Source organism: Hakea prostrata, chromosome 1 (assembly GCF_041222555.1).
Source record: "Hakea prostrata isolate BN-2017 chromosome 1, UWA_Hpros_2, whole genome shotgun sequence".
Lineage (NCBI taxonomy): Eukaryota > Viridiplantae > Streptophyta > Magnoliopsida > Proteales > Proteaceae > Hakea > Hakea prostrata.
Genome location: NC_142600.1, coordinates 18,418,018 through 18,445,735, shown reverse-complemented (window position 1 = coordinate 18,445,735; position 27,718 = coordinate 18,418,018). Strand labels below are relative to the sequence as shown.

Here is a 27,718-nt window from a genome sequence, read left to right as displayed (position 1 = left end):
ACAAGATTACCATTCTACCACTAGTCCAATCGAGTACACTAAAGAGCTGAACATAAATAGAGAATAAGCTGCTGGGTTAGCAACCCTTGGGGGTTCTCCTGGCTCTCTGCTTGGTCTTGGACTTGGAGGGCTTGGATACTTCATGATTCATCATATGGGGAAGGGGCTGGAATTGGGTTTGAGTACTGGTTTGTATCTTACAATAATGGATCTGTGGTTTGGGGATAATTGGACAACTCCTAAGAGTAAGGGATCTGTTGAATGAAATTCAGGATTCTTGGTCAATGGGGCTGATTGGGTTGGGAATTAGACTGAGTAGAGGGCAGGTTATGCTGCTAGGTTTGATGTAGGAGACAGGATTCCAAGGGTTAGATGTAGGGCTTTTAGGGTTTGAATTTGGGGAAGAAAAAGGGGGATGGAACCTGATTAGTTCCTGCCTGAGAAACTCCTCCAAAGGGCTCTTGCTTGGCCAACAAGGAAAACTGCCCAGCAGCTTTAAGGGTACTATACCTGAGGTTAAAAGGAATCCAACTACTTTCTATCGAATTCTCCCAAAAATAAAATGACAGCAACTTCCAAAGAATTCAATTCAATTCAATTCAATCAACTTTTAAATATATAATAATTAAATCAAATATAAATATGTTCTCTATTCCACACGGGGTGTTTTAAACATTAAATACTACGTTAACAACCATACGAAGGGGCGCCCTTTTGGCCAAAAAATTGAAATATAAATCTGTTATTGTCCTTATTCTCTCACACTTGTCTTCATTAATTTTTCACTTTTTAAAATGAACTAATAAAGTAATAACTAGTTAACTACTAAGTATAAAATCCAACAAACCTAAGTTAAATATCGCCGAAATTTCAGCAATATGTCAAGGTTTCGGTGGTTTCGGCAACCACGGAAACCCGACTTATCTCCAACATTTCGTACTTTGCTATGGAGTAATCCTTATGTGCAATAATATGATAGAAATTTGAAAATACCATAGAAAAAAATTCGAGGGAACTCAAGTTTTGACTAGGTGAAAATGGGAAACCTAGGTGGGAAACTAGGAAATTTCGAGGAAACTTAGGACTTTTTTGTGCAAGTTTCGATAGATTTTAGGGAGTATTTTAGGGTGGGACTCTGCATTTAAGCTAATTAGAGTATAAAGAACACACTGGCAACATTTTGCTAAAAAAATCAATGTAGATGTCATTCAAGAGTCCAGACCCGCGACTCCGTTGGGGAGCACTTCCACCCCAAAATACAGGGGAGCCTAGGGGTGGGTGATGGGAGTTTTTTTTTTTATATACTTTTCAGCTGTGGGGCCCATCGATTTTGTGGTGGTAAAACCGTCGGGGAGCACAGAATGATCCGGATTCGTCATTCAATGTACATAACATCAATGTAGAGTTGTCCGAGAAGTACACTGTAAACTTAACTATTTAAGTACATAACATTCAATATATAATCTCTAACTTCAAAACTTCAAATACAAAGTAACTGACAATAAAAGGAAAGTACAACTCAGTGCCAAGAGGAGTGCCTCGGTGGATTCATCCTATAAGCTAAGTAGTACTATGCCTGTAACATCCTCTCCTCTAACCAACGAACATAGACATCCCATGACATTTTATGCCTATGGCTGTCAAGGTAATCAAATACTGCAACTTTACAAGTCTGGTCATCAAAAATGCCTAAGATAACCAGTCTGAGGGAATACGCAATTTAGATAGGGAAGTCCTGATGGAGGGGGTACTTGTCATCGTAAATGGGGAAACATGAAAGAAATTAAAAAAAAAACTGAGAAAGCTATGAAACTTGCAAGAAAAACTCCCTAGTTTTCACGAAATTTGGGAATTTTTTTCTCATGAACTAGCTGGTCCAACTAGGTTGAACTAGGTTTCGACAAGTTTCAACAAAATTTCAATGGTTTCAATTGGAACTTGGGATTTTTTTTTGGTCCCTTAGTTTTTCGTTTCAAGGTTCCCAAAATGGGAAATTTCGGAAATTTTGCAAGTTTCAACCGAATTTTATTCTATAATTGAAACCACTAGAAAGTGCATCAACTCCATGGCCTACAGTAATGGTAAGACTATTGAAGTATGTGGATGTTGTATCCACATGTTACTGAATGATTTTATATAGGAGATAAAGCCACATAACATTTTCCAACTAGTGACGGACAATGGGATCAACCCAACAACTTTAAGCCAATGAAAGACTAATGAACAAGTATAGAAGCAAGTCCAAGCTCTTTTGAAAAACATGTGCAAACCACTGCATAAACCTCACACTAGAGAACTCAGGGAAGAGATGTATAGTGGCGGATATGGTTGACACTTGAGAGGCCAAGACAAGTGCCATATTTGTCTACAACCATGGATATGCTTTATAAATCCCGAAGTAGAAAAGCAGTGGAGATTGGCGGAGGACTGATACTACTCAATCTGCCACCAACTACAACGCATTAAAGAGTTTCAAAACGAAGATAGCTGGTCTGAGGTCCATGTATGCTTCAAAGGAGTGGTTTTGTTGGATGAATTTGGCTCACCAATGGGTGGGCAGCACAGGTGACCATCTCTAGTGACTAGTTTTGGCATGACCTAAAGGAGGTCACTCATATACCATACCCAGTGATAAAGGACTAAGGATGCTACACTTGGCAATGAAGTCTACATTACCTCATTTTTGTGCAGTGACCAGAGACAATGAAACATGAGAGTCATGTTACCCCATGGTGTGAGGGATATTTGAAGACTGTTGAGGAACTATGGAGAGGCACTTCATGAATCCACTTCATACACCTGATTACCGCACATGTTTAGTTCATGGTACTTAAGTTGCTGACATTCTATTCACAATTTTATAACTTATAAGCAGTGACAAGTTATTTATACAATACTTGGCATACTATCTGAATCCCACATATAGGATTGATGAATCACTGATAGAACTCATAAAAGCAGCTGAAAATGTGGTGTTCCTTCGCTTACCAGGTATATAATTTCCCTATCCCAGATTTTGTTCTTTCCTTCCTCTCTTATCCCATCCTTTCCTCTTATTTCTTCTTTTGTCCCTTAATGGGCTCTCCTCAAGATTGATTCTCTATTTACCTTCTATTCCCTCCCCCCTTTCCTATTCCTGTGATTACCAGTCCTAGTAGTCTAACAAGCATGGATTAATATCCCCTGTTTCTTTCCTTTCCCTCTAATGCTATGTTTGGTTGTCCCAACATGGAGAGCATAGAGAAGGAAAAAAACCATTATTTTGTATGGATTTCCTGTGTTAAAATTTCATGATATTTGAAATAATAATGGGGATGGGAGCTTCTCCCAACAATTTTTTTATTTTGACTTGATAGTGATGAAAATGCCATCTTAGCCCAAAAAAAACAAAAAAACAAAACTTTTTTCCTCATACAACTTCTCTCGAGATTCGTGTAGAATGAAGTTGTCATGGGTCACACAACATTTTGTAAATCAAACATCAAGACAAAAAAAAAAATCTATCAATTCATTATTTATTTTCTTTATTTATCGATACTTTTCTTCTTCTCTTCACTTTTCTACTCATCTCTTGCCAACCAAACACAGCCTAAGATTTCAGGTGTTAATCCTCCTACATTCAGCAATTTCAACCTCACATTGTTATCTCCATAAACCACCCATACAAGGAGAATCAACTCTGAACCTTCACTTAAGTAATATATACAAGAAGTTAGCTTACAACAGCTACATGGGTTCTTGCCCTCCAATCAGCACCATTCAAGGCCTAAACCATCCATGTCTTTTCTCACTTCGTCTCCCAAGGTTATTTTAGATCAGCCCTAGCTCCTTTGGTCCCCTCGATCTTAAGATTATATCACTCCTTATTACTAGATATTCAAAGGCCTCCATTGAGAACATGGCCATACCACCTCAAATGATTTTCTTGTGGCTTATTATGTAGAAGCTGCTCCAAAACCAGCTCTAATATGATTATTCCTTTATCCTTTCGAGTTTTGCCATTCATCCATCTCAACATCTATGTTATAGCCACACTAAGTTTATCTACAGTTTTTTTAACAGCCCAACATTTTGCACCATACATCAAGGCCGGTTGTATGATAATCCTATAAATTTTTCCTTTAAATGAATGGTACAATCAAACAAAATCCCAAATACATCTCCCTACCTCAACCATCCTATTAAAATTCCCTTCAAAACACCATCCTCTAATAACCTTCTTTATTTACGAATTACGATTGAACCAAGATACCTAAAATGATCTCTTTGTAGAATCTCCCTCTCATCAAGTTTCATCACCGTATTACCTGTCCTAGTATAAGTATAACCAAGTGGCATACTAGATATTCGATCTCCATCCTACCAGGCTTAAAACATTTTGATTCCACAGTTGATCTCTAATCTCTATAGATCTAACTTGGTGTTAATCCATGTTTGTCTCATCTACCAAAACAATATCATCAGCAAAAAGCAAACACAATAAACCTCATCTTCAATGACTCTGGTTAAAATCATACATGATAAGTTCAAAAAATATGGGCTTGAAGCTAATTCTTCATGCAACTCACCTGCCATCAAGAATTCACTACCTTGGCCACCCATCCTACTTACAATTGTCACTGCACCATCACAAATATTTGCCACATATTTACTCGAAACATTTTATCTTCTCCAGTAGTTGCCAAATTAACCCTCCAAGAACCCTACTATAGGCTTTTTCTGGGACAATAAAGAACCATAGGAAGATCCTCCTTACAATCTCTAAACTTTTCCATTAAGTATCTTAATAAGGTAAATAACTTCAATTATAGATCTTCCTGACATAAAACTAAATTGAGTCTCTAGAATAGTAGTTACTGTCTCAACCAAGGATCAAGATCTCGATTTAGAGGCTGGTTTCAACCTGCCAAAAACAAGCTATGGCCAACAAGAGCTGAAACCTGAGACTTTTGGGGTAAAACTGACGTGTGATAACCTGGTTGAAACTTATCGAAGCCACTAAAACTTGTCAAAAGATCCAAAATTGAGTTGATTGAAATTGGTTAAAAATGGTCATAACTTGTCATTTATTGGTCAAATCAATACCAAATATTTTTAAATATTTGGCAAAGCTTGAGACCTTCAAAACTAACCCAAGGTTTTGATTCTTCTTAAGAAATCAAGATTTAATCGAACTTTCTACCTATCTTGGTCAAAACTTCAACTATGGTCTCAAATGAGTTTCAACTATTCTCTCCTATAATTTCATAGTATAACTCCTCTATTATATGCCTCCATAGTTATTGCAGCTTTGAATATCACCTTTATTTTTGTAATCAGAACTAAGATGCTTTTCGTCCATTCCTCTAGCATTTTCTTTGAAATCATAATCTTATTAAGCAGCTTAGTCAGCCAAGATAAACCACATGTTCTTAAGCTCTTCCACACTTCTATTGGGATTTCATTTGGAAATCTTCTTTGTATATCTTCATCCTCCAAAAAGCTTCTTTTACTCCAAACAACTTACTTCCTGGTATATATGAATGAGTTTTGGTGCTTTAGAGGATAGTACAATCTCCCGAGACACTAATACACGATGTTTTATGTTGGAGGAACTAACTTCTCATCGTTGATATCCTCGCCCCTTATTAGTACTTTACAATTTTCACTTTTAATACATCTAAGATGGTCAAGATCTCAACTCTTAATTGTCCCTTGATTTTGTTATCTTACAAATAGCTTTTCCCCCATCCATTTCATGACCCTCTTTTTTCCTTGCCCTTGCTTTTCCCACAATTTTCTCAGCTTCATTTATGGCAATTTTGTACCTTAATAATCTTCACATGTTTAGTCCTTTGTCATATCTTAAAACTAGTTTTCTTAGACTATAGCCAACAATTAATCCAGAAATAAAATCTATGTAATTGTTGATCAATGGAGATGACTAACTTGCTTTTAGAGGGATAATGAAGCAGAACCTTCAAGGTTTAAAGTATCGGTATCGAGTATCATATCGGTCGAATGATTTTAAGAAACGTATCGTCTTGTATCGAGTATTGTATCGCTTTGGCTAATGTATTTTAGTGTAATTCAATGGAGAGACGTATCGAGATGTTTCATATCGGTTGGGTCAAATATGGATATGTATCTGCTAGTATTGTATGGTATCACGGGATACTTTAAACCTTGAGAACCATCACCTGAACCTGATTTTGATTGGTGGTTGTGCAAGGAAGTTCCCTCCCTTGAAATGCTATACCACTGGTAGTGGAATGGAGACAGTTTTTTTCTTTTCTCGATTAACAAAATTACCAAAGGAAAAGAGTGGTGGGAAGCTCTGTTTAACGATCCTGCCCTTGACCAGGAAAGGAAATTAGACCTTTTCAACGTTAGAGGGTGCGGTGTGAGGGTGCCTGAGAACATGTAAGAGCAAGCGGTATCCTTGCAGCACCTGCGAGGGACTAGGAGGAAATATTAATAGCTGGCAAAGGCTGAGGAATGCCAAGCAGGAGAAGCCTATAGTAGCTAGCAGCAAGGAGGCAATGGAGTCCAGATGTCACATCCACCAGTCAGCAGCAGATAGCTAGGGATATCACTTGTTAGGGGGTTTGTGCGACATGTGTTGGAGCATGTCCAGGTTGTGTCATGTATTGGAGCATGTTCAGTCGATCATGCTTGACCAGGGAGACAGGAGCCTCAAGCACTGGTGATGGTGACCCTACTTGCAGCATGATAAAGAGTAAGACTCTCAAGGTTTAAGGCCTCGGTTTCCAAGTTGAGATTGGTAGATTTTGATAATGATCCGGCTTGTGTAGAATGACAGGAGCCACCTTATTCATATATGGGAGAAGGGATTATAACTATGTAATGGTAGATACCGATGAGTTAGAATCCTTATCCTAACAAGTGTGTCATGCAGCCAGACCATCAAAAACTCAAAACTAAAGGGCCAACTCAGCCCCTCAAAATACCAAATTGACTTGAGATACTGGTGAGAACTTGGCAAGTTATAGCAAATTTCTTTTCAACTTGGATGTTCATCTCTAGTGGGTACATAATGGCTTTTGTGGCTGAAAGTTGCTATATAGCATATTTTAGCCCTTTAAAACATAGAAGTGCTATCAGATATACAGGGGAAAATAATCCAAATCAGGTTCAATTTGAGACCACAAATTGTAACCCCTAACCACTGTGATGAAGTAAATGGCTAAAATGCCTTATATTTTGTTAAGTCAGGATAAGAGGAAAGTACTGTTTAGGATGGTAGAAGGCAAAGTGATTCTACACTTGTTGGTGCAAAGTTATCTTCAAATGTTTGGTTAAATTACAGTTCAGTTTATATAGGGTATTCATGTGGAGGTTACTTACCTACAAAGGTGAGGTTATTCATCTACAAGGCAAAACTAGAAAAAGAATATATTTCTTGAATTCTTCAACACCAGCAAAGTAAAAGGAAGAATATACCATATGCACCTTAAGGCTTAAGCTTACATTATAGCCCTTTATGACACAAGAAACAGAGTTGTTCCACCTGTAGTGGGGTGCTGACCAAGAATCCAGCAAAAATTCAAAGAAAGTTGAAGAATGGAGATTCCAGCAGAGAAAATAGGTGAGGCTGCAAACAAGGACCTATTTATGCACTGGATTTTGGTACTGGCCAAACCAGAATCTCAGTTTGAGATCTTGACTTGGCCAAGATTAAGACAAGAATTTTAATTTCTTCTTTTCTTTCATATCACAAATTGTCAGTCCAAAAAAATGAGATATCACATGAAATCTCACAAGTTCATGATCTATGAGCTAGACACATCATTATATCCAGCATTTAGGCACTTAAACATAATCCTATCAACATAGAGTCACTGAAAATCTGACAATGCATACCTGTAGTTTTTGAAGAAGTGTAATCAGTAGAACAAGTGAAGGAATGAGAAGATCAACAATGGTTTGTTCACGATTCCGTTCCAAAAGTAGATCTGATGTAGAATTGCATTCTGCACCTTCATCCACAAGGTAATCTGATCCACAAAGCAAAGCTCAATACTCATGTTGACCATGCAAAGAACACAGAAATTCTACATAATATGACATCAACACATCCATATACCAGATGCAATTAATATGTTAATCAGAATTGGCTTCCCATTTTGAGTTACTGAAGAGAAAAAGTATAAAAATTGAGAAGTGCATATTATTCTGTTTAGCAGGCTGTTTTCCCTAACCTAATATGTTTGACTTAATACTTCCCTAAATCCACAGCATCAATTCCTCATATGACTAATTTCCTATTTTTCTCTGGGTTCCGCCATAAGTTTTACATCCCATTTTCTCCTCATGTTATCCTAAAATTGAGTCACCTTTTGATAATATCAAACCTAATATCCACCTCAAACCTAACCCAAAATTGAGCGAAAAAACCTAACTTTGAACCGAACTTGCCTGTAATAGCATATCCTGGATTTTGGTTTCTAGTTGGTCCCCTACCAATCTAAAGCTACACCAGCAGGCAAAAATAGACACCCCCAATAAGACTCTAGCTAAAGGATCGATAATATTGAACTAAGAAAAACCCAGGCACCATAATTAGAATATCACCTGCAAAAATGAAACACTGTCAGGAACTAGCTTGAAATTAGTTCAACTGAAGGGAAATTTCAGATGGCATCATGATGATGTAGCTTAAGATTGAGTGGGATCGACTAGGGCACAGTCTTTCAATGTCTCAATTCAAAAGTTATGGTTTTTAAGAGTTTGAATAGTTAACTGGGATAAGCAAGAATATATGTTATAGTAGCTGAATGTGGATGAAACTTGGAAAGAACATAGTTCGAGAACACCGAAAGACCTCGCAAGATATCTCGGTTTTCAAGATACCAAGATGAGATGGCCTGCAAAAGGAGAAGAATTCAAAATCTCGATTGAAATCTCAAGCCAAGATTATAGAAGGGGCAGATTTCAATCTATTCGGGATACCACAACTCGATCTCATTCCTCTCAAGGCACTTGTTTGCTGTCTTGCTGGAATACTGATCTTTGCGAGAATGTTTGCCTGTACTTTAGCCAGAATTTTGGTTGGAACACCTCCTAGTCTTCATCAGTGACTTCATACAAGCTGATCTGCAATAATACAAATACAGAATTCCAAGATCCAAATACCAGCATTCCGATTAGGTTTGGCAGTACGTAATATGGGGGCAGACCATTATATTCAACTACGACGGGAGAAGGAAACTGACACAGTGACTTCTCTCCCACATCTCAATATATATTGAATTACCTCTGAAGATATAAATCATTACACAATCAAACCTCTGGATTCATTGGGAAAAGCAAGGCCACAAGACTAGGATAGAACCACTTTGTGGCACTGGTGGTTCTTCTGCAGTACTAACTTTAGGTTAGAATGCAAGCAGGCTATTGATCATCATGTGTGGGTTCTGTTGCAATCCCTGTGATCTGTAATTTTCATGGCTTTATTTTGGTATAGTTTCTCCTGCTGCCCCTATAAAAGGTTTCCACATGGTGACAGACAAATTTGTTTCTTACGTACTTATCCTCTGATATTCACCATCTAGCCTTGAGAGTTTCTAAGACCAACTCCAAATACCAGCACTCACTTTTATCCTAATACTTCAACCATTAAAGTTGTCTAGGCTGTCCAAATCATTTTCTCTTGCGTCACCATTCACTTCAACTATCTATACGCCAAACAAACGATTCAAAAATCAGTGAAAAGAAAATGACATAGAATCATGTAAGGCCATAAAATGTGTCCCTTAGAACCAAGCTCAAGAATAAAAACAAAACAGGAGCATCATCATATTGAAGATTGAGGATCACTTACATAGTCAACATACTGTAATAGATACTCTAGAAGTTCAATCGTCAAAGACGCTTACCCTATAGTTATGGAGATGTTTGACAGAATGGATTACAACATGGAATAGAAGTTTCCGACAACAGTTCCAATTTCAATAGAACTCAGGTTGGATCCACAACACATACATCATGGTATGTAATAGGGAAGACATTGATATTGGCATCATCACCCATCAATCAACCTAGCATCACTGAACGCTAATATAAACCATTCCATCAAAAGAAAAGGCAGTCATAACAAGCTTACCATAGGTATTGGCAGATCTCTCAAGCATGAATTTACAGTTGACCAGAACTACATATGTAAGTGTTACAGCACCTTCTTCGTACAGAGCTGCAGCAACAGCCTTCACCAATAAAGCATTTAGACAGGCTGAGGTAACTAACCATACAAATGTGATTTGCAAAATGAATGAGAGGTTTCATACCGAATTATCCGCAATGAACGCCAAAATTCGAAATGCGGTTGTCAGCTGTGTTACAGAAGAGTCACGAAGAGCAACTCCATCAAAATGTCGGTCAGCAACCAGTTTTCCAAGCAGATTCTCTACAATGTGAACATCAGAACCACTGGCAGTATCTCCAACAACATTCTCCACATCCATAGATTCTGATACTAGCACACTTGTTGAAGTGAGATGAGCATCTCCCCCCGAAGCTAAAACTGCAGCATAGCGTAAAAGACCAACAGCACCATTTTTCTGATAAACTACAGCAGCATCTATCCATTCCAACAACCTTGTAGGAGCATCTTTTCTATTGGACCCAGGTGAAGATGAATGCAAAGCTTTATGAAGCTCCACAGCATGTCCAATCCAAGAAGCCAGAGAAGATGAAGTTGAGTCAGTGACAATGACTTCAAAAAGTTCGGCAATTGAGTGAAAGATCACAAGATTAAGTGATGAACCACCTGAATATCCATAAGTTCAACTGAATCAATGTAAAATTAAAACATCTAAGAATAAGCAGCAACACAAGGATAATTACGTTGAAAAGCAAAAATAATCATATTGTACCACTAGTTAGAGTCACTGACTCCAATTCTTTGACAGAACGCAATGCTTCCAGTAAAACTGAGATTGCCTGCACAACAAAATCAGTAAAATACTGCAATGAGAAACAATGGAAATAGAATGGTGTGACACTTAATACTTTATAAAGACAATCAGTGATAACCTGCAAGCAATATATGCGGTCTGGCCAGCTTACAACTTGACACATCCCACAAGAATTTGACAAAGTAAAAGAGTAGATGGAACATGGTGACGTAAACCCCAAAATGGGCTTACTCCCCTGAATTAAGACAAGGATTGGGTTTTGTGTTATGGACCTTGGCCCCTTAGGTTTAACACGTAATGGGCCTTCTATGTGGGCCTAGATTAAGGGGTACAAGGGTTCCACACAATACACGCAGAAGCTGTAAGGGTAGTGTTGTGTTACTTTTAAGATTCCCATCTCTAGTTTCATTAGAACTATCTAATTGGCTTTTGTACACCTTTAAATACACCGCCACCCCTCTAACCCTCTCTTCTGCTGAAGCAAGCTGCTGCTGCTTGTCTACTCTGTGGGAAACTGATCTAGTGTTTAAAATCTAGATCATAATCAAATAAGGTAAAGCTAATTGGAATTGCTTTTTTTCTTTAGTTAAGTCTTTTAATTTCAAATTTTATCTATATACTTTAGTCTATATACTTTAAATATATGAAATGTTAATTTTTTGCAGGCAAACCACGGTGTTTAAAATCCAAGAAGACTGGGGTTTAGTGACTCACGTGCAAACCCCATTTGTGACAGAGGATTCAGTCTGTGACTTTAAGGTTCTTCTTCCCAAAGGTGCCGACAAAGGATCACTGCGGCCACTGGAGACATGCCTTAACGAGTAAGCTTTCCTGAAGAAGCAAACCCCAAACCATAACATAACTCTGTTTGATTCCTGAGGCCCCCAGCCCCTTACCCTCCATTAAAATGCTTTCAAACCCAATGAACAAGCCCCACATCCGACAAATCTCCTGAACCAGAAACACTCCCCCTCCCTCCCCAACTCAAGCTTTAGGGTTGTTGAATTCTAGTTTCACCAAAACCTGAAAATTCAATCCCAATTCCAGCAGACATAGACATTAGTTTCCTTCAAAAAATTTACCAACAGTGCGCTACACTCAGTTCCCCTTGATGCCTCAATTACTATCCAAGCCCTAATTCCCATTTAACACCCGAAAACATGAAACTTCTAAATCCTGTTATTCCAGCCATTGAAGTCACTCAAAGTTGGAGGATATCATCCACACTACCATCCATACACTCGAACCCTCTTTCAGCCACATTCACCCACTGAAACCCTAGTTCTTAGAAAACCCGAATTCAATAAGCACACTTCTAACCATCAGAATCTGCCCAAATACTGATTCAAGCTTGATCCCCTTCCCCTCAGCATTCGAACCTACTCCGACCCAAACAGGCAAGCCTAACCCTTGTTCTCAGTTTCGCCAATTGAAACGCCAAAAAAGAACCCTAAAACAGTGCCATTCAAACCTGGTTCTGAATCAATGTCCTGCACCTGGCCCTCAATCGAATTGAGGCTACATCAGATGTACTCTATTTATTTGAAGAGATTTTCTCAAGGTTCCCCTTTAGGTGTCAAAGAATGGTTAGATGTCTCAGTCTCGAGGCTGATCTCAGTCAGCCAGACCGAGATCTCACGAGATCTTGGCCGAGATATGGTAAAATTTTGGGGCCAACTCAAGTGAACTCGAGGGCCCATCCCAGCGGGTTTTAAGGGTCAGGTTGAGCTGAAACTTGCTATTGGGCCTATTTTAGGCATCCTAAACACATTGATGGCTTTAGATTTGTGAGAAAACAAGCCAATGTATGAGTTCTGACTCAAACCTAAGTTTTAAACCGAAATGCCAAGGGAATGAACATGCAATCTTATAAAACATGAAATACATAATAATTGATATAAATGAAACCAAGTGATAAGATACATCAAATAACTTAAATTGTTTAGAATTCCATCCATATCAAATAATTCAGTCAATAGAACAATACATCATCATCAATCTCAAGAATATAGTACAAGCATCATAACTTCATAAGAACAAGTGTACAAGCATCACAACTTCATAAGAACAAGTGTAAGTACTACATAAGAACGCTTTCAAATACCCTTGATTGATGTGTTTTGTTGTTTTAGGTGAGCTAAGGACTCCTCAAAAGTGTGGCAGGTGATACAGCAAGTTTCCGGCAAAAAGTCAGACCAAAAATGAACACAACAGTTGGGGTACAGACAAAATCGAAAGCAGTCGAGGCAAGGTACGTAAACTCATCTCAATCTAGCTCGAGTTTGGGGAAAAAGCAATCGAGTTGGTCCAAGATCCTGATTGAAACTGAAATCTTGATTCGACCGAGATCTCAGTTGACTTTTGGTATTTTTTGGGTCTCACATCTAATCTCAACTCGACCTCTTGGGAAAATGAGACCCCGGCCGAGGTCCCGTGAGATTGTGTAATCTTATTCCTCCCAGATTTTTATTTGCGGTAGCCACGGCTGCAAGCCATAAGCCCTTATCATCACGCGAAGTGTACATAAGAAAATCTAGCAGTTGTGAAAGAAAATGTGGGGGCTTAAGTGTAAATACACGCTTTTCATTTTATCAAACCCAACTTAATCTTTTCAAATTTACACCAAAAACAAAAACAAAAACCTGCTAGTGCCAGCAGTGCTACCCTAGCTTTGGGTTTGTTCCCGATGACCTTGAAAGATTCACAAAATCTAAAAGAGATCAGTCTATGCGTCCATGAACAAGCTCTTGTAAAACAGAGTTGAAGCTTTTACACTAAAACAAGGAGAGCTGTAATGGCTTCAAAGTCCAAGGGTTCAGTTGTCAGTTTCAAACTCTTCGCCATCTTTTTTCTCTCACTCTCTCTCTCTTCCTTCTCATTCTAACCTCAACTTTCTTGCCAAAAACTCACCATTGTGGTTCATCGCCTACAAAATAAATTATCTAGAGAAGTATCCAACTGGGCACTTGGCAAACCTATTGAACTGCAAAAGAAACTGTTCCCTCCATATGATTTTGTTGCCAGAGTTTTCAAAAGGGACACCAGAGGGTGGAGGAGGAGCAGAAGAAGAAGAATAGGGAGCAATGGGACAAACAAGTGTGGTACATTTCAGTCGGGTGCGAGAACAAATACAGTGGGAGAGTTTGTTGCCTGAATGGATAAATGAAAAGGAGAAATGGAGCCAACCTAGTCAGCCTGAGATCCCAATGCCAAGGATTTGTTCCCTAACCTAGTTTTGGAGTTTGAACATCTTGGGTTACATTCTTCAACCTTGGGGGGGAGGACACGTTATGGGTTTCATTTTGTATTATGTTGCAGGTTTTGATACGATTTGGTTTTGGTAGAAAAAGTAGATCAGGTGGAAGAGAGGTATTCAAGTTTTGAAACCATGGGCTGGAGGTAGAGGAAGCTAGGGTAGCAGCGCTGCCAGGGAGCTTTTTTTGTAAATTTGAAAACATTAGGTAGGGTTATGGGAAAAAAACCTGTATTTACAATTAAGCCCCATGTTCTCTTTGACAACTTTTAGATTTTTTTTTATGTACATGTGGCGTGACCATAACAGCTCGCCCTGGCAGCTGTCACTACCCCAAATAAAAATCTTATTCCCCCACAAACCCCCTGCCCCCCAAAAAAAAAAATTTCTGAGTTGTTAATGTTCTTTGTTTTCGATGAGGGTGCTACATATCATTTCACATATATATATTCAGAAAGGGGCGTGAGAAGATGTCAAACTCTCAAAAATGAAATAATGGAAAATCACTTTGAAAACCTTCTTTACACCTAACTTAATGAAATTCTGGAAATAAGCCAAGGAGAAATCAAAAGACAGTTACATATAAATAAACCTATAGATTTGTTGTTTAGACAATCCATTATCTGAATGGAATTCCTTAAAGGTTCAAAATACTGAGGAATTCTAGAAGTCACCCGACCAAGCTGGTTTCTCAGCATACAAACCGGGATGCAACCTCTTTGTAACATCCATCAGTTAGTTGTCATCCAACAGAAATAACAACTCATTAGCAACCCAAACACAAGGTATTCCATGATCCAAAAGTTTATCATGTTTCCATATTTCTGCATAAATCTTTTATCCCCTATATGTATATCAATGCTGGCCTGTACACTAGCACACACTACTTAAAGAACTAAAGAAAATCTCATCTAACAACTGGAAGACACTTCCACTAAGAGACTGGCATACCTCAGGAAAAATTCCCAGAGACAATAAAGCCTGACGTCCGCAATCAAACCTGCAAATTATGTAAATAAAGTGATTAATCCTGATTAGGCTCAAAATAAACGACCAGATAAGTTAACATCATAATCATGCCTGGAAAGAGAACATAATTCCCAGAGAACCCATAAAAACTCTTCAGAGTGAAGAGTTGATGTAAGAAGACGATCTACAGCATTTACCTGCATAAAAGCATAAGAAGGATTCAGCAACCCATACAAGGTGCAAAAGCGAAGGCAACAGTTGTTTATGAGAAGCAAAATGCCAGGACTTACCACCCTCAAGTGCATTTCACAAATCATCCCAACTTCCTGTGGGAGACAATAGAAACCTTTGGATATCAAAACTGATGCATAACGAAGAGGGACACAGTCCTCTTTATTCATATCTTCAACACCCACAAGTGACATAATCACAGTTGCAGTAACTTCAGGCTGAAGAAGCAGGAAAACTAAACCTGAAAGGAACAAAATTTGTAGCATATGCATCAAGAAGAACCAACAGATTCCAGGAAGATCTCAAAAAGGACAGAAACCACATAATAAAACCTGAGCGACAAAATAGAAGTGAAAGAAGTATAGCTTCAATTGATGATGTGATGTCCAAAAATACGTCCATGGCATGTCCGCTTTCTGAACGCAAAGTTGCAGATGACAACAGCGCAGCTGATAGAGGAAGAAAACCTCTCTCCTGTTCCCAGTGAGAAATTTAAGCTCTAAATGGTAACTAATCATCCTATTGTCCCCAAAGGGAAAAAAACATACTTGAATTGCAGGTATTAAGATAGATAAAAGGCAATAGCAAGTTGACAATGAGTATATGCAAGTTATTTACAAAAAAAAATCACCAACATGAACATTGATACCACCGAGTCTCAGCATGAGTTTTCTAATCTGGAAACAGCTGTAATGTTGGCATCATTAGTCAGCTATGTTATATTTTATCCAGAAAAAGGCTGAAGCTAAGTAACGATTTTTTCGACAATGGTAGCATGTAACAAATGGAAAACACACGCCAAAAAAAAAAAAAAAAAAAATTCAACAGAAAAGCTAGTAAAGGGATGCAAAGAGTGGATGTAAGAAACTAAAGCACCAATATATGGATATAAAAAAACACATAAATGACTAGCTACAGCCTCAGAAAATCCTCTCCCTAGTGATACAGAGAAACTGAGAAAGCTCCAGAAGCAACGCAAATCGAAAACGAACAAAAACTCCAAGCTTGATTCAGGAACTCGGTTTCTTATCCAAATTAGTCAGCCAAAGGACCAAGTCGGACTGGGAGCGAGTTGGTGCCCTCTTTTTTGGTAGAACCAGAACCAATTTCAGTGTGAAGCATATAATTACAGATAATGAGACCTTGCCAAGACATTACTCTGGGGAATTCTCAATCTATGCCTCTCAGCATTCCATTCCATGGTTATCAAAGCGGCCGCCTAGACGGCAAAGCGGTTTTTGAACCGCTTAAATTGTGACCGCTTAATTAACATGCTGATTTATTGCTGCTTTTTTGCTTAGGCACTACCGCTTTCCCGCCTTTTGCGGCATATTGCCGCCTAGATGCTAAAGCAACCGCTTTTTTTACATTTTGTAATTTGTGCATATTATTTCTTCTTTTTTTTTAATCATAATTTATTCTACAATGTCATATATAAATTTAAATATGTGAGCCATTTCGGAATCGAGGCCCAATTTGCAAATGAACTCCGAGGCTCAAAGTGCCTGTCGGCAACAGAATGTGAAGCATTAGCCATATTCAACATTGATAATCAATGAATCGTTAAATAAACAATGACTTGGAAATTGGAATAATGAGATCTATTAATTTATCATATTAGCACTGGTTGGTTAAAAAAAGGGAAAAATGGATACATCAATTCTGATTCCAATTCGAATATTATTCATGTATATTTAACAAAAAAGTCATGTTAAAAATAATTTGTAAAATAATTTCACTAAACTATATATGAATAATATTGTTATTCATAATTGTGATTCTTGAATTTTTTTTTTTTTTTTTTAATTTTTTATGAATGTGATTGTTGAATGTTCGTTTAGTACTTTAGTTTATTATAAAAAGTATTTGTATTAAAAAGTAATTTAAAAGTAGTTATATTAGAAAAATTGACTAAACCGCTTTGGTCGCTTTATTGCCACTTAATCGCCGAATCGCCAAGACGGAGCCCCAATCGCATTGGTCGCTTTGCCTCTTTAATAACCATGTTCCATTCACAAACTGTTCCCAAGAAAAACAGCTAAAGATCCTAACACCTTACTAAATTATCTTTGTGTTTTTCATTTGTTTGGGGGATGATATGACATACAATAAACGTTATAACTTTAAAAAAGACAGCATGCACCATTGGACTATGTCCAGAAAATTTCCAATCAACTGGTTGACAACTAACGCTACCTGGGTTCAATATTGACCATAGTAGACCAGATGTTAGGAAAAGCACTTCCCCTATAGTTTTTAAGTTTTAACAACAGTTAACAGCTTCAACATATACATTCTTCACTGTTATGGCCAACATACAGCTCCACTTTCCTTTTCAAGCCAACATATTTAAGCAAGATTTCGTCAAAAATTTCTTACCATAGTGGATAGCCCAATAGTATTGCTGGATAATTGTCATGATGTCTAGGTAACCCAAGGCATTGGAGAGAGTCAGAACACAAGGCACCTGATGCCTTACAGTCTTAGAGATGCCTCGACAAGTATAACTAGCAATATTATTAGGATAATACACACACTAACAGAACATAAAAGCAGATAAAACCCTTCTATCCCAAAGTTCGAATGAAGTCTACACATGTCAACTAAAATTGGAAAAAACAGAAATCAACTCTTCAAGATAAAGCCAGAAATTGGTAGGAAAACCCTATAATAACCCAATCAACTGGAATCTGAAATGTCTTTAAGTACTAATGAATTAACTTATCAACTATCCAAGTGACAAATAGAATGTTTCAAGAAATTAAATCAACTTGACCTAGGGTTGGGTTATATAAGTAATGGGCTTTGATCCCTTCGGATTATTTTTAGGGAAAATTACATGATTTGCCACTTTTAGGTTTTCTTTTACAAATATAATCACTCAATGTTTCACCTAACAAAACTGGCTAACACTAAGTTTGGGTTTACAAAACTAGCCAAAATAGTAATTTTTCTTTCTTTTGAAATTTTTAACCCCTAAAATTAACCACATTAAAAAGGGAAAATCACTATTTTGTTCAAAAGAAAAAATCACTAATTTTTCATTCCCTTTGGACATTTTTACCCCTATATTGGTATGATTAATTTTAGGGGTAAAAATGTCCAAATGGATGAAAAATCACTATTTTGGCTAGTTTTGTAAATCCAAACTCAGTTTTAGCTAGTTTTGTTAAGTGAAACTTTGAGTGGTTACTTTTGTAAATGAAAACTTAAAACTAGCTAATCAAGTAATTTTCCCTTCTTTTTACTAGGTCCCTTTTAAGGGCCTAAAATACGTGCATCTAGGGTGAGTGTAAATTAGGTTTATTTAATTACTTTATTTATTTTCTGTTCTAGAGATTGAACCGGTTCATTAGTTGGTTGGATCTAAGTTTTCATGTGACAACTTAATCAGTCACATGATTTCATGCTTAGCAAGTAATTAGGAACCTCACCCTCTCCAACGATTTGAAGAGAATAGTGCTATGTTTTAACTTTTAACAATAAGTTAGAACAGTGCTGTGTTTTAGCTTAGTGAACTTTTCTAGTTAAAATGGGAAATGTGATCATAGTTGTCAAGGTGTCACCTAGCCAAGGCTTACGCATCCTGGCCCTTTTTTGGGCGAAAGCAACCTAGTGTTGCCTTGTTGCCCAGGCGACACCTTGGCACCTTGCTTGGTGTCGCCTTGGTTTTCGTTGTCCTCTATCGTCTCGCCTCACCTGGCCGCCTTAACAACTATGAGTGTAATAGCCTGTTAAGAGTTTGTTAACATGCTAATTAATCCAAAACTCACCCACATCAGATCTCCTAAGCCCTAGCTGGATCCATTCTTGAAATTTTGAATTTCAAAAGAAAAACTGCCCAATTTAATCATTAGAACCCTTGAAGATTCGGGCTACATAGATCCTCACAAAACCTTAGTAACACAAAACCTGAGAAGACCAGCTGAGGTGGGCTGAGCTGAGAGAGAGATTTATAGAACAGGAAGGAGAAGGAGAAGGTGAAACACAAAAACACTGACACTGGAGCTTCCTAATAAAGTTTAGTAGTCAATTTTTCATAATCAGAACTGAAAGTTCCTCATGTGGTTACAGTATATATAGGCAATAAACCTTTTCTCAAAAATAGAAGCTTATCTAGAAAATAAGAAATAACTAATAGAACCCACACTCAAAATAAGAAACTTTCTAAGGAAATCATACGTAATCTACCTATGTCAAAGTAGATAAATATTACTAATATTACTAAGTCCAGCCTTTTCCAGACTGGTTTAAGACTGATGAAATCCACTACCTTGAGAAGTGATAGCAAATGCGGATCGACATCCCAACAAGAGAAGCAACACCTGGATGATGCAATCAAGTCCACAGTTGCTTTGTATGTTAATAGTTCTTCAGTCTGACTAAGAATTAATGATCTCCTTGCACAAGCCATAGGCGAAGGATCTTCAATTGGACCACGTGAATTTAGCAATTTCTGCATCAATAGTATGCCAATAAAAATGAACAATTACATTTTTGAGAAAACAAAAACCTCTTTTACCAGAAAGGGAATAAAAACTGACCTTGAGGCTTTTGAGCTGAGACCTGGCACTGATAAGCATACTCAAGATACCATTTGTTACACGACTAGTGGAAGTCGGACTCAAACCTCCCAGGACAGATAGTACTGCAGACTGCCAGGAAAAAAAAGGAAAAAGAAAAAGAGAGAGAAATAGAGCACAATATCTATGCAAGAGAAAATAAGCTGCAAACTGACAGTCAATTATAAGAATATACCTCATATCTGGCTGCAACTTCATATGTGCGCAAGCGATGCAGAATGTAAGTGGCAAGAGAAGCAACATCATGACTCTTCTTTTGCAGCAATAGCTTCAATATGTGGTTATAACCTTCACTATTGCCAGCTGGGACAGTCTCGTCTTCACGAGGCCACCAACCCAGAAATCCTTCACATCCAATGGCATGCCGAGTAGCTTGCTCAACAACTCCAAGTGCCAACAATGTTAAAGCTGTTGATTTTTGTATCTCATGATGGAAAACATGTTCAAGTTGCTTCATTCCACCACCATTAACAAAATGAAAACAACTCTCCCTTGCAGAGCACAAGAGAAGAACAATGGACAATACCACTATCATCTTCTTGCCCTGGTGTGGGGGGAAATATGAGTAAGCAATGGATTAGTAACCAAAACATAGTGATTAGTGACCAATTTATCTTGCATTCTTTTCTTTTCTATTCTCTTCTAACAATACGAATGTGGAATAATCCAGCTATAGTAGAACCATGGAACAGAAAGATTTTAAATTACCTGACAAAATAGTGGGAGTGCAGTAACTGCAGATCTTTTTTTCACACAAAAATATTTTTCTAGCACCTCAATTAATAAATCAGGAGTAGCCAAAACACCTTCAGATTCAAAAATAATTCCATCCCCCAACATTTCGCCTATGTTGCCTGAATCATGTGGAATCAATTTAAGGAGTTCAAGAAGCTCCCTTCTAGCCTCGGTAAGAACACATTGGGATTTTTCTTGACAATTTCTGGAGTAAATTTGCTTATGTTGAGTCCACGTAATCCTTGTGTCATGTAAATCATTACTGACATACGAACACAAAGCTGATACAACAATATCGGTAATTTTTTCAGTTGCATCACCGAGATCTGACAACTCAAAGACCTTTAGAACCAATGACAGAAACTGCCTTATTTCGACAGAAATGTCTGGCTCAGCAATTGGCAAACATAGTGACTTGGGTGAGGAAATAGACTCCTCAAATGTCAACTTTGTTGAATGTATCACAGGAGGAAGATCCTCAAGCTTTCCTTCAGAAGGTGAAGAAACAAGGTTTGCCAAAGAGCTATCAAAATCGACCTCTATGTTGAACTGTCCCAAATCCTCTGCAGTGTTGCCATAGATTACCAAGGTAAGGCTACGAAAGCTGCCCCTTACGACTAAATGGTTTGTCACGACAGCCTGCATCAAATTGGTTTGTTACTCTTTAACATATCATAAAGTTAAGACTTAGGAATTAATTATTTATTTTTAAGTACACAATAAAAAGTAGAGAAAAGAATTGCCAAGTGTTGCTTTAGCTACACTGAAGGAAAAGCTATATCCAGCTCAAACAATTGTTTTGAGACATACACATAAGAAAATGTCATCCAGGAAGATCCATTGTCTTATATAAGTTCAACAAAAAAAAAAATTCACCATAAAATATAAAATTGTCAAAAGGATATGTAATATGTCATACTTGGTGCACAAGGAGAGGCTTAGATTTATTGACACCCCTTGAAACAGCAATAGCGTACAAAAAATACAAGCACATAAGTAACAATTCCTCCATATACAGAACATACACTACACGATCGGTTTGTAATTCAACTTCTGAAAAGGTTAAGCCTTCTTTTAAAACAAAATACAAAACAAAAACAAAAACTGCATTAAACTAGCAAAATAATTCCAAAGGTGAAGACGTGAATTTTTTATCTGATCACTTCCTCCTTCATGAGTGGTGAGTTAAAAGTTTTGTATTTTACATTTATAAATGAAATAATGGAGACAAATTTGTTCACAGGGTAACCATCAGCAGTCCTAGAAAGAGTAATCAATTGAAATATTAAGACTCATATCTCTACTTCCTTTGATAAAGTTTCAACAAGGCATCCATCATTCCTGAGTGATAGATGATTATGGGTAGAGTTTCATGTTTGACCTTGTGATGTAACCTAGGGTCCGGGTCAGTCTTCAGGATCCTCTCAATTAAAACCAGCAGCACTAAAAACCTTGCTGTTTAGGTCAATATCTCACAAGAGAGCAGCAAGTTATACTCCAAACACCTCACCGATAGGCTAATTTGAAGCCCAAATCTTAGGGTTAGGTTTAGGATAATCTAGGGTTACTTGAGGGGTTTAGGGTTCGGCCATATTAGGTCTAGGGCTGGAATTTAATGAAACATATTCTGTTTTAACAGAGAGGTAATTGCAGAATTCTACAAGCTAGGATTTGTATGTTTTAAGGCTAGAATTAACCTGATTTTATTACTTTATTAATTTCAGAATTAATTCCTTAAGGCCAAGATTCAAAACAAGTATCCTACTTGGCTTAGGACTCTTGATTAAGGTTAGGGTTGGAAGAAGTGGTCGAGAAGGTGTAGGAAAAGGTAATACTAAAAGCGTTTAGGTTTTGGTTAAGGGTTTTGAGAGTTATGAGAGTTTTAGTGGGACTAGGACTAGGGTTAGACCAGAGTTGGGGTAGGTCCAATTGGGCTGAAACTGGGAGCATGGTTGTCAAAGCGTCTGCCTAGGCGGCCAGGCCCATTTTTGGCTCAAGGCAACCTGGCGATGCCTTGTTGCCTTGCTTGGTGTCACCTTGGTTTTCGTTGCCCTCTATTGCCTCACCTCGCCTTGTCGCCTTGACAACCATGACTGGGAGGGAAGGTCACTACAGTTAGGGAATGATGTTCCTAAAGTTTGGGACAGATCTAATAGTTAGATTGTCGTAGATCTGACCTTCAATTTCAGGTCTAAGAAAAAGTCCAAAACTTGCAGAAAAAATCCAGAAAATAGGAGAAGGGTGACAGGAGCATTAGGGTTATTCTTTTAGTGTTTGGGAGGAGGCAGCAAACGGTTGGGAAGGATGGGTAGGCGTTGGGGAATGTCTGTACTTACTTGTAGAGGGTGTTCCTTAAACAAGTTGCAGAAATTCAGAAGCTTCAATGACTGCCGCAGGGATGAAGATGAAGAAGATGATGGAATTAAAATTCCAAAAACACTCTTGAGAATAGGCTGCAGGGTTTCTTCCCCACGACCCAAGCCTTTAATTTTCAACACTAAGGAACTCTTCTTGTAAATGAAGACTGTTGGGAATCTTATCATTAAAGAAGAGTCCCAAGACTTGAGAACTCTTACTCAACTAAAATTTTGAACTTCCTAACTGACCAAAAAAATAAATAACTAAATTCTGCAAAAATAAACCAGCAACTAAATTAGGAGTTAAGTGACCAAAATACCCCTCCTAGAGGGTTTGGCCAGCCCTAGCTGCACCCTTGGGAGTGGCAGTGGGGCCCACTCCAGGGTTACGGCCAAGAGGAGACTTTCTGATCCACATCACAACTCCAGTCCCCCCCCCCCCAATTCACAAGTCTCCCTCCCCCTTCCCCTAACCCTGGAGGAGCATTCCCTCACCTCTGCACCCTATTCCTTTGATTCCCTATCATTCTCAGCCCTAGACCTTACTTCCCAAGCCCCTCTTTTCAATTTTTCTTCTTCTTTTCCACTTTTCTGCTTGAGGCAGCTTGGTATTTCCAGGTTCCTAAAAAGAGAATTTTCCCAAACCCCGAACCCCTAGATCTCCCAAACCCCTTACCCAATACCCACACCCTTCTCTTTCACTCAAAACCCTAGAAAGTAGAAACCCAACACTCATTTTCTTCACCAAACCCTAGAAACCATAACCCACTTTCATCTTGTTTGAAACCCTTCATCCTAACCCTAATTCCTTCTAGGCACACCCTTCCCAACCCCTTCTTGACCTTCAACTATAACCCTAGCTCTGGCCATTCCCCTAGAAACCCTAGTTCCTATCAAACCCTAAGTTAGAAAATTCAAATCTGAAATTATAATAAACATGCTGGAACTTGGAACAAGATTGTTAAAGCTAAACGTGTTACATGTACACGTTTAGACGGAAAGCTACGATGAATGGTATGGATTGCGTCATTCTTTTTGCTCCTCCATGCAACATGTTAAGACGCCATGTGGATTGTATTTTGCACTTAATAGAGAATTGTTCATAAATGAAACTAAAATTGGAAATGCTAAACGATGACGACTAAAAATAAAAGCTATTGTGCTGACAAGCACAGCTTTTGTTAGTTCTGGTACCTAACTTACCTAAATGGGGAGGCATGAAGCAAGAGTGCAACACTAAAAAGTGGAAAGACCATAGTTGTCACGGCGACGAGGCGATGCAAGGCGGTTTAGGTTAATTGAGGCGATGAGTCGACGAGGTGCCCTCCGAGGCGCTTTTGAGGCGGTTGAAGCATTTTAAGTGAAATTTTTAGTGTACATCTTATTCACTCTAAATCTATCATATCTTAAATAATAAAAAAACTAATATCAGACTACCTCAAGTCATCCAACATACTACAAACCACACATAATAGGTCCTAAATAAAAAGTCGCAAGAAGAAAGGAAGAGAAGAAGTTGCTTGTCACTGGCCACTGCTTGCCGGAGTGTCGCTTCGGGAATGGAAGAGAAGAAGAGAGGAAGAGAGAAAGAGATTAGGAATTAGAGTGAGAGTGAGAGTGTGAGACTTGAGTCAAGAACTTATTCTCTTTCAATTTTGTTTGTTTATATTTTTATTTTAACATTTGATCACATGTAGCGTCATTATATAAATGCATATAGGTTCAAACAATAGATACTTTACAATTGGAATCTAATAAGTATTTCAATATATGCCTTCGATTAGGCATCTTTCTCGTGATTTAAAAAAGAAAGAAAAAAAAGCGGACGCCTTATTGCCTAAAAATAAGGCGACGCCAATTTGAGGCGCTCCGAAGGAGCCCAGACACCGAGGCGACGATTAAGCGACGCCTAGGCGACGCCTTGACAACTATGGGAAAGACATGGTCTAGACCAATGTGGCTACCTATGAAGGAAACAAGTCTTGTGCCAAGAGACTAAAATTAGGAACTCAATATGGGAACCCTCAAGAATGAAATTGATACTGATGCCACTTGTGTAGTTAAGACAGAGGTATCCCCTCAACAAGATGTAGCTTAGGTCTAAAACTTAAAAAGAAACACAAGGAATTGAATTGAAAACTGCTACAACGATAGGAGTGAAATGAAGTTTTTTATTTTTAAAGGAAAACGAAAATGAGTTGTTTATGTAACATGTCATATTCATAGTTGTCACGGCGACGAGGCAATGTGAGGCGGTTTTAGCTAGTTCCTCCAAAGCGCTTTTGAGGCAGTCGAGGCGTTTTAAGTGAAATTTTTACTTTTTAGTGTACATCTCATACACTAATTCATTATAAACCTATCTTATATATAATAAAAAAACTAATATTAGCCATTTAGCCTACCTCAAGTCATCCAACATACTACAAACCACACATAGTAGGTCCTAAATAAATTCCAAGTATCATACTACTTGGAGTGGGAATAGGATGCAGTAACCAGATAGCAGGTTCAAAGTATGAAAGATGTTGAATAACCTTTAAACAACAATAATCAAATACTACTTGGAGTAGGATAGGATGCAGTAATCAGATAGTAGGTTCAGAGTATGACATCAGAACAGTACATGAATAACAACCACGTGAAATCATAGAGAAGTAGCTATGTCACAGGAACCACAACAGAAACTTTAATTGCAAGTCACAAAGAAGTAAATAATCAGTTAATAATCTCCAAACAGAAATTAAACAACGAGTAGCAACTTATAACATTGTTAAAACACAAAAGGAAAAAAAAGCATGCCGGCAACATACCGTCGCTTGAGATGGTGAACAAAATCACCGGAGGCCACTACAAAACGTTAATGAATTAATGTTACATATGATACCATGTATTCCATGTAACATTTGTATAAGCATTCAGCCATTAGATTATTCCCAATTGGAATCTAATTTCCAATTTATTTTTGGCCTTTGATTTGGAATAAAAAATGGTGGTTTTTTAAAATCCCATAAGGCGGTCGCCTCAGGGTCTGAGGCGTCCGAGGCGAGCCCGAGGCGACACCTCAGAGCCTAAGGCGACCGCCTTATTGTCTCCAACTGAGGCAAGTATCGCCTCAGACCCTCTAATGCCGCCAGGACGCCAAGGCGACGCCTTGACAACTATGGTCATATTACTGTACATGGTTGTGCATATTGCTTATTGGGCTTGTGAAGCTCATTACTCTTAATTTCAACAGATATCTAGGTCCGAGATAAAGGTAAGGGTGTTGTTATCCATAATCGGGACTGAAGATGGTTGAAGATTCCCCCATTTTTTTTAGAGTCAGTCCAGTAGGATGAAAGGTTCATCCTTCAATGCGTATATATCCATTTCTGAGATAGTTACAAGGATGGTTGTTAAATTAAGCCATGAGACTTAGTACTTTGTACATATTGTGAAAGAGTAGGAAATATGCCATCAGTTAGGTTGTTTTAAATTTTCTACTTCATCCCACATTTCTGCATAAACTCAATTTTTATTTCCAATCAATCTTTAAGGACAGGGATTACATCAGATATAAGGGAAATTAGAAAACTTCTAGAATAAGAAGTCCAATTAGGTTCTAATTCAAATTAAAAACTAGGACGGAAAAATTAAATATCCTACATAGCAACGTTTGAAAATAAATAAAACAACAACATTAGTTTCCCAGGTAACATATTTTCTGAAGTTCTACCACACGTGACTCAAATTAGACCCAGTTGGGTTCATATTGGTCCAACGCAGCATATCTGCATCAAAAAAGCACATATGAAGCATACTAGTAACTGTTCTTGTGAACAGAGTTCTACCAGGGGAAAAAAATCCATCTTATCATCAAGCCTATTTTAGTAATTCAGAGGTATTATGTAGTATATCCTTAAGTTCTTTAAATGAGAAAGTTCAATCTTGCAATAACAGAACCAAATCTCCACAAGTACCTTTCAGGCTTTCAGCATAAGTTACATAGTCAATCTTTCCAACTTCTCATAAAAACCAGTTCTTTTATTATGGGTTCATCACAATAGATTCTCTTTTTACAAGTATGTAGTACTTATGACATAATTTTATTTTCTCTTTTTTGTTCTTTGGCTTTTTTTAACAGAAGGGAGGAAATTTAGAATAATCACCACCATCCTCCTATTTAATACATCATCATTTTAATCTACCATGTGCTTAACTTCAACCTTGGATAATATCTTAAAGCACTTAGAGATAACACCGGCATTAATGCACCAAACGTCGAAGTGGGAAAATCTCAATATTAAATAGACAAGACAGGACCATCACATTGAAAGATATCAAATTGGATAAATGGAAGGAAATCATACCAAGAAGCATTCAATCAAACAGATGACACAGATGACTATTGAAATATAAAGTGATAAGCACAATGAAGAAAAATAAATTAATCCATTAACTACCTCAACTTCTAGCACATTTGATGAAGAATGAGAATACAGGAAAGGCAGGCAAAGGCGTCTAAACCTGGCCTCTCCTTCACATTGAACAAATATCTCCAAAGCAAATGAAGGAGGTGAAGTGGCCCTGCAGGCAATGCAAGACATACGATTTATCAAATTCAATTTTTACCAGGGAATTATTTGAAAAAATTAACACATCAAGGAGCTGAACCTTGAACCCTTTTTCTTTTTT

General features: G+C 37.9%; 1 protein-coding gene across 1 annotated transcript in view; it reads right to left on the bottom strand.

Annotated features, from left to right (window-relative positions):
• The window catches only part of EMB2016 (mRNA methyltransferase EMB2016), a 60,080-nt gene that overhangs the window by 18,743 nt on the left and 13,619 nt on the right, over window positions 1-27,718 (bottom strand). Inside the window, exons 3-15 of the mRNA XM_089168084.1 lie at window positions 27,487-27,610; window positions 20,661-21,326; window positions 20,128-20,496; window positions 19,914-20,024; window positions 19,643-19,825; window positions 15,702-15,843; window positions 15,429-15,610; window positions 15,250-15,335; window positions 15,121-15,169; window positions 10,875-10,941; window positions 10,287-10,768; window positions 10,106-10,205; window positions 7,864-7,997 (exon numbers count right to left, since the gene is read on the bottom strand). Coding sequence (XP_089024210.1) covers window positions 7,864-7,997; window positions 10,106-10,205; window positions 10,287-10,768; window positions 10,875-10,941; window positions 15,121-15,169; window positions 15,250-15,335; window positions 15,429-15,610; window positions 15,702-15,843; window positions 19,643-19,825; window positions 19,914-20,024; window positions 20,128-20,496; window positions 20,661-21,326; window positions 27,487-27,610 — 2,695 coding nt within the window. The remainder of the gene's footprint in view (window positions 1-7,863; window positions 7,998-10,105; window positions 10,206-10,286; window positions 10,769-10,874; window positions 10,942-15,120; window positions 15,170-15,249; window positions 15,336-15,428; window positions 15,611-15,701; window positions 15,844-19,642; window positions 19,826-19,913; window positions 20,025-20,127; window positions 20,497-20,660; window positions 21,327-27,486; window positions 27,611-27,718) is intronic.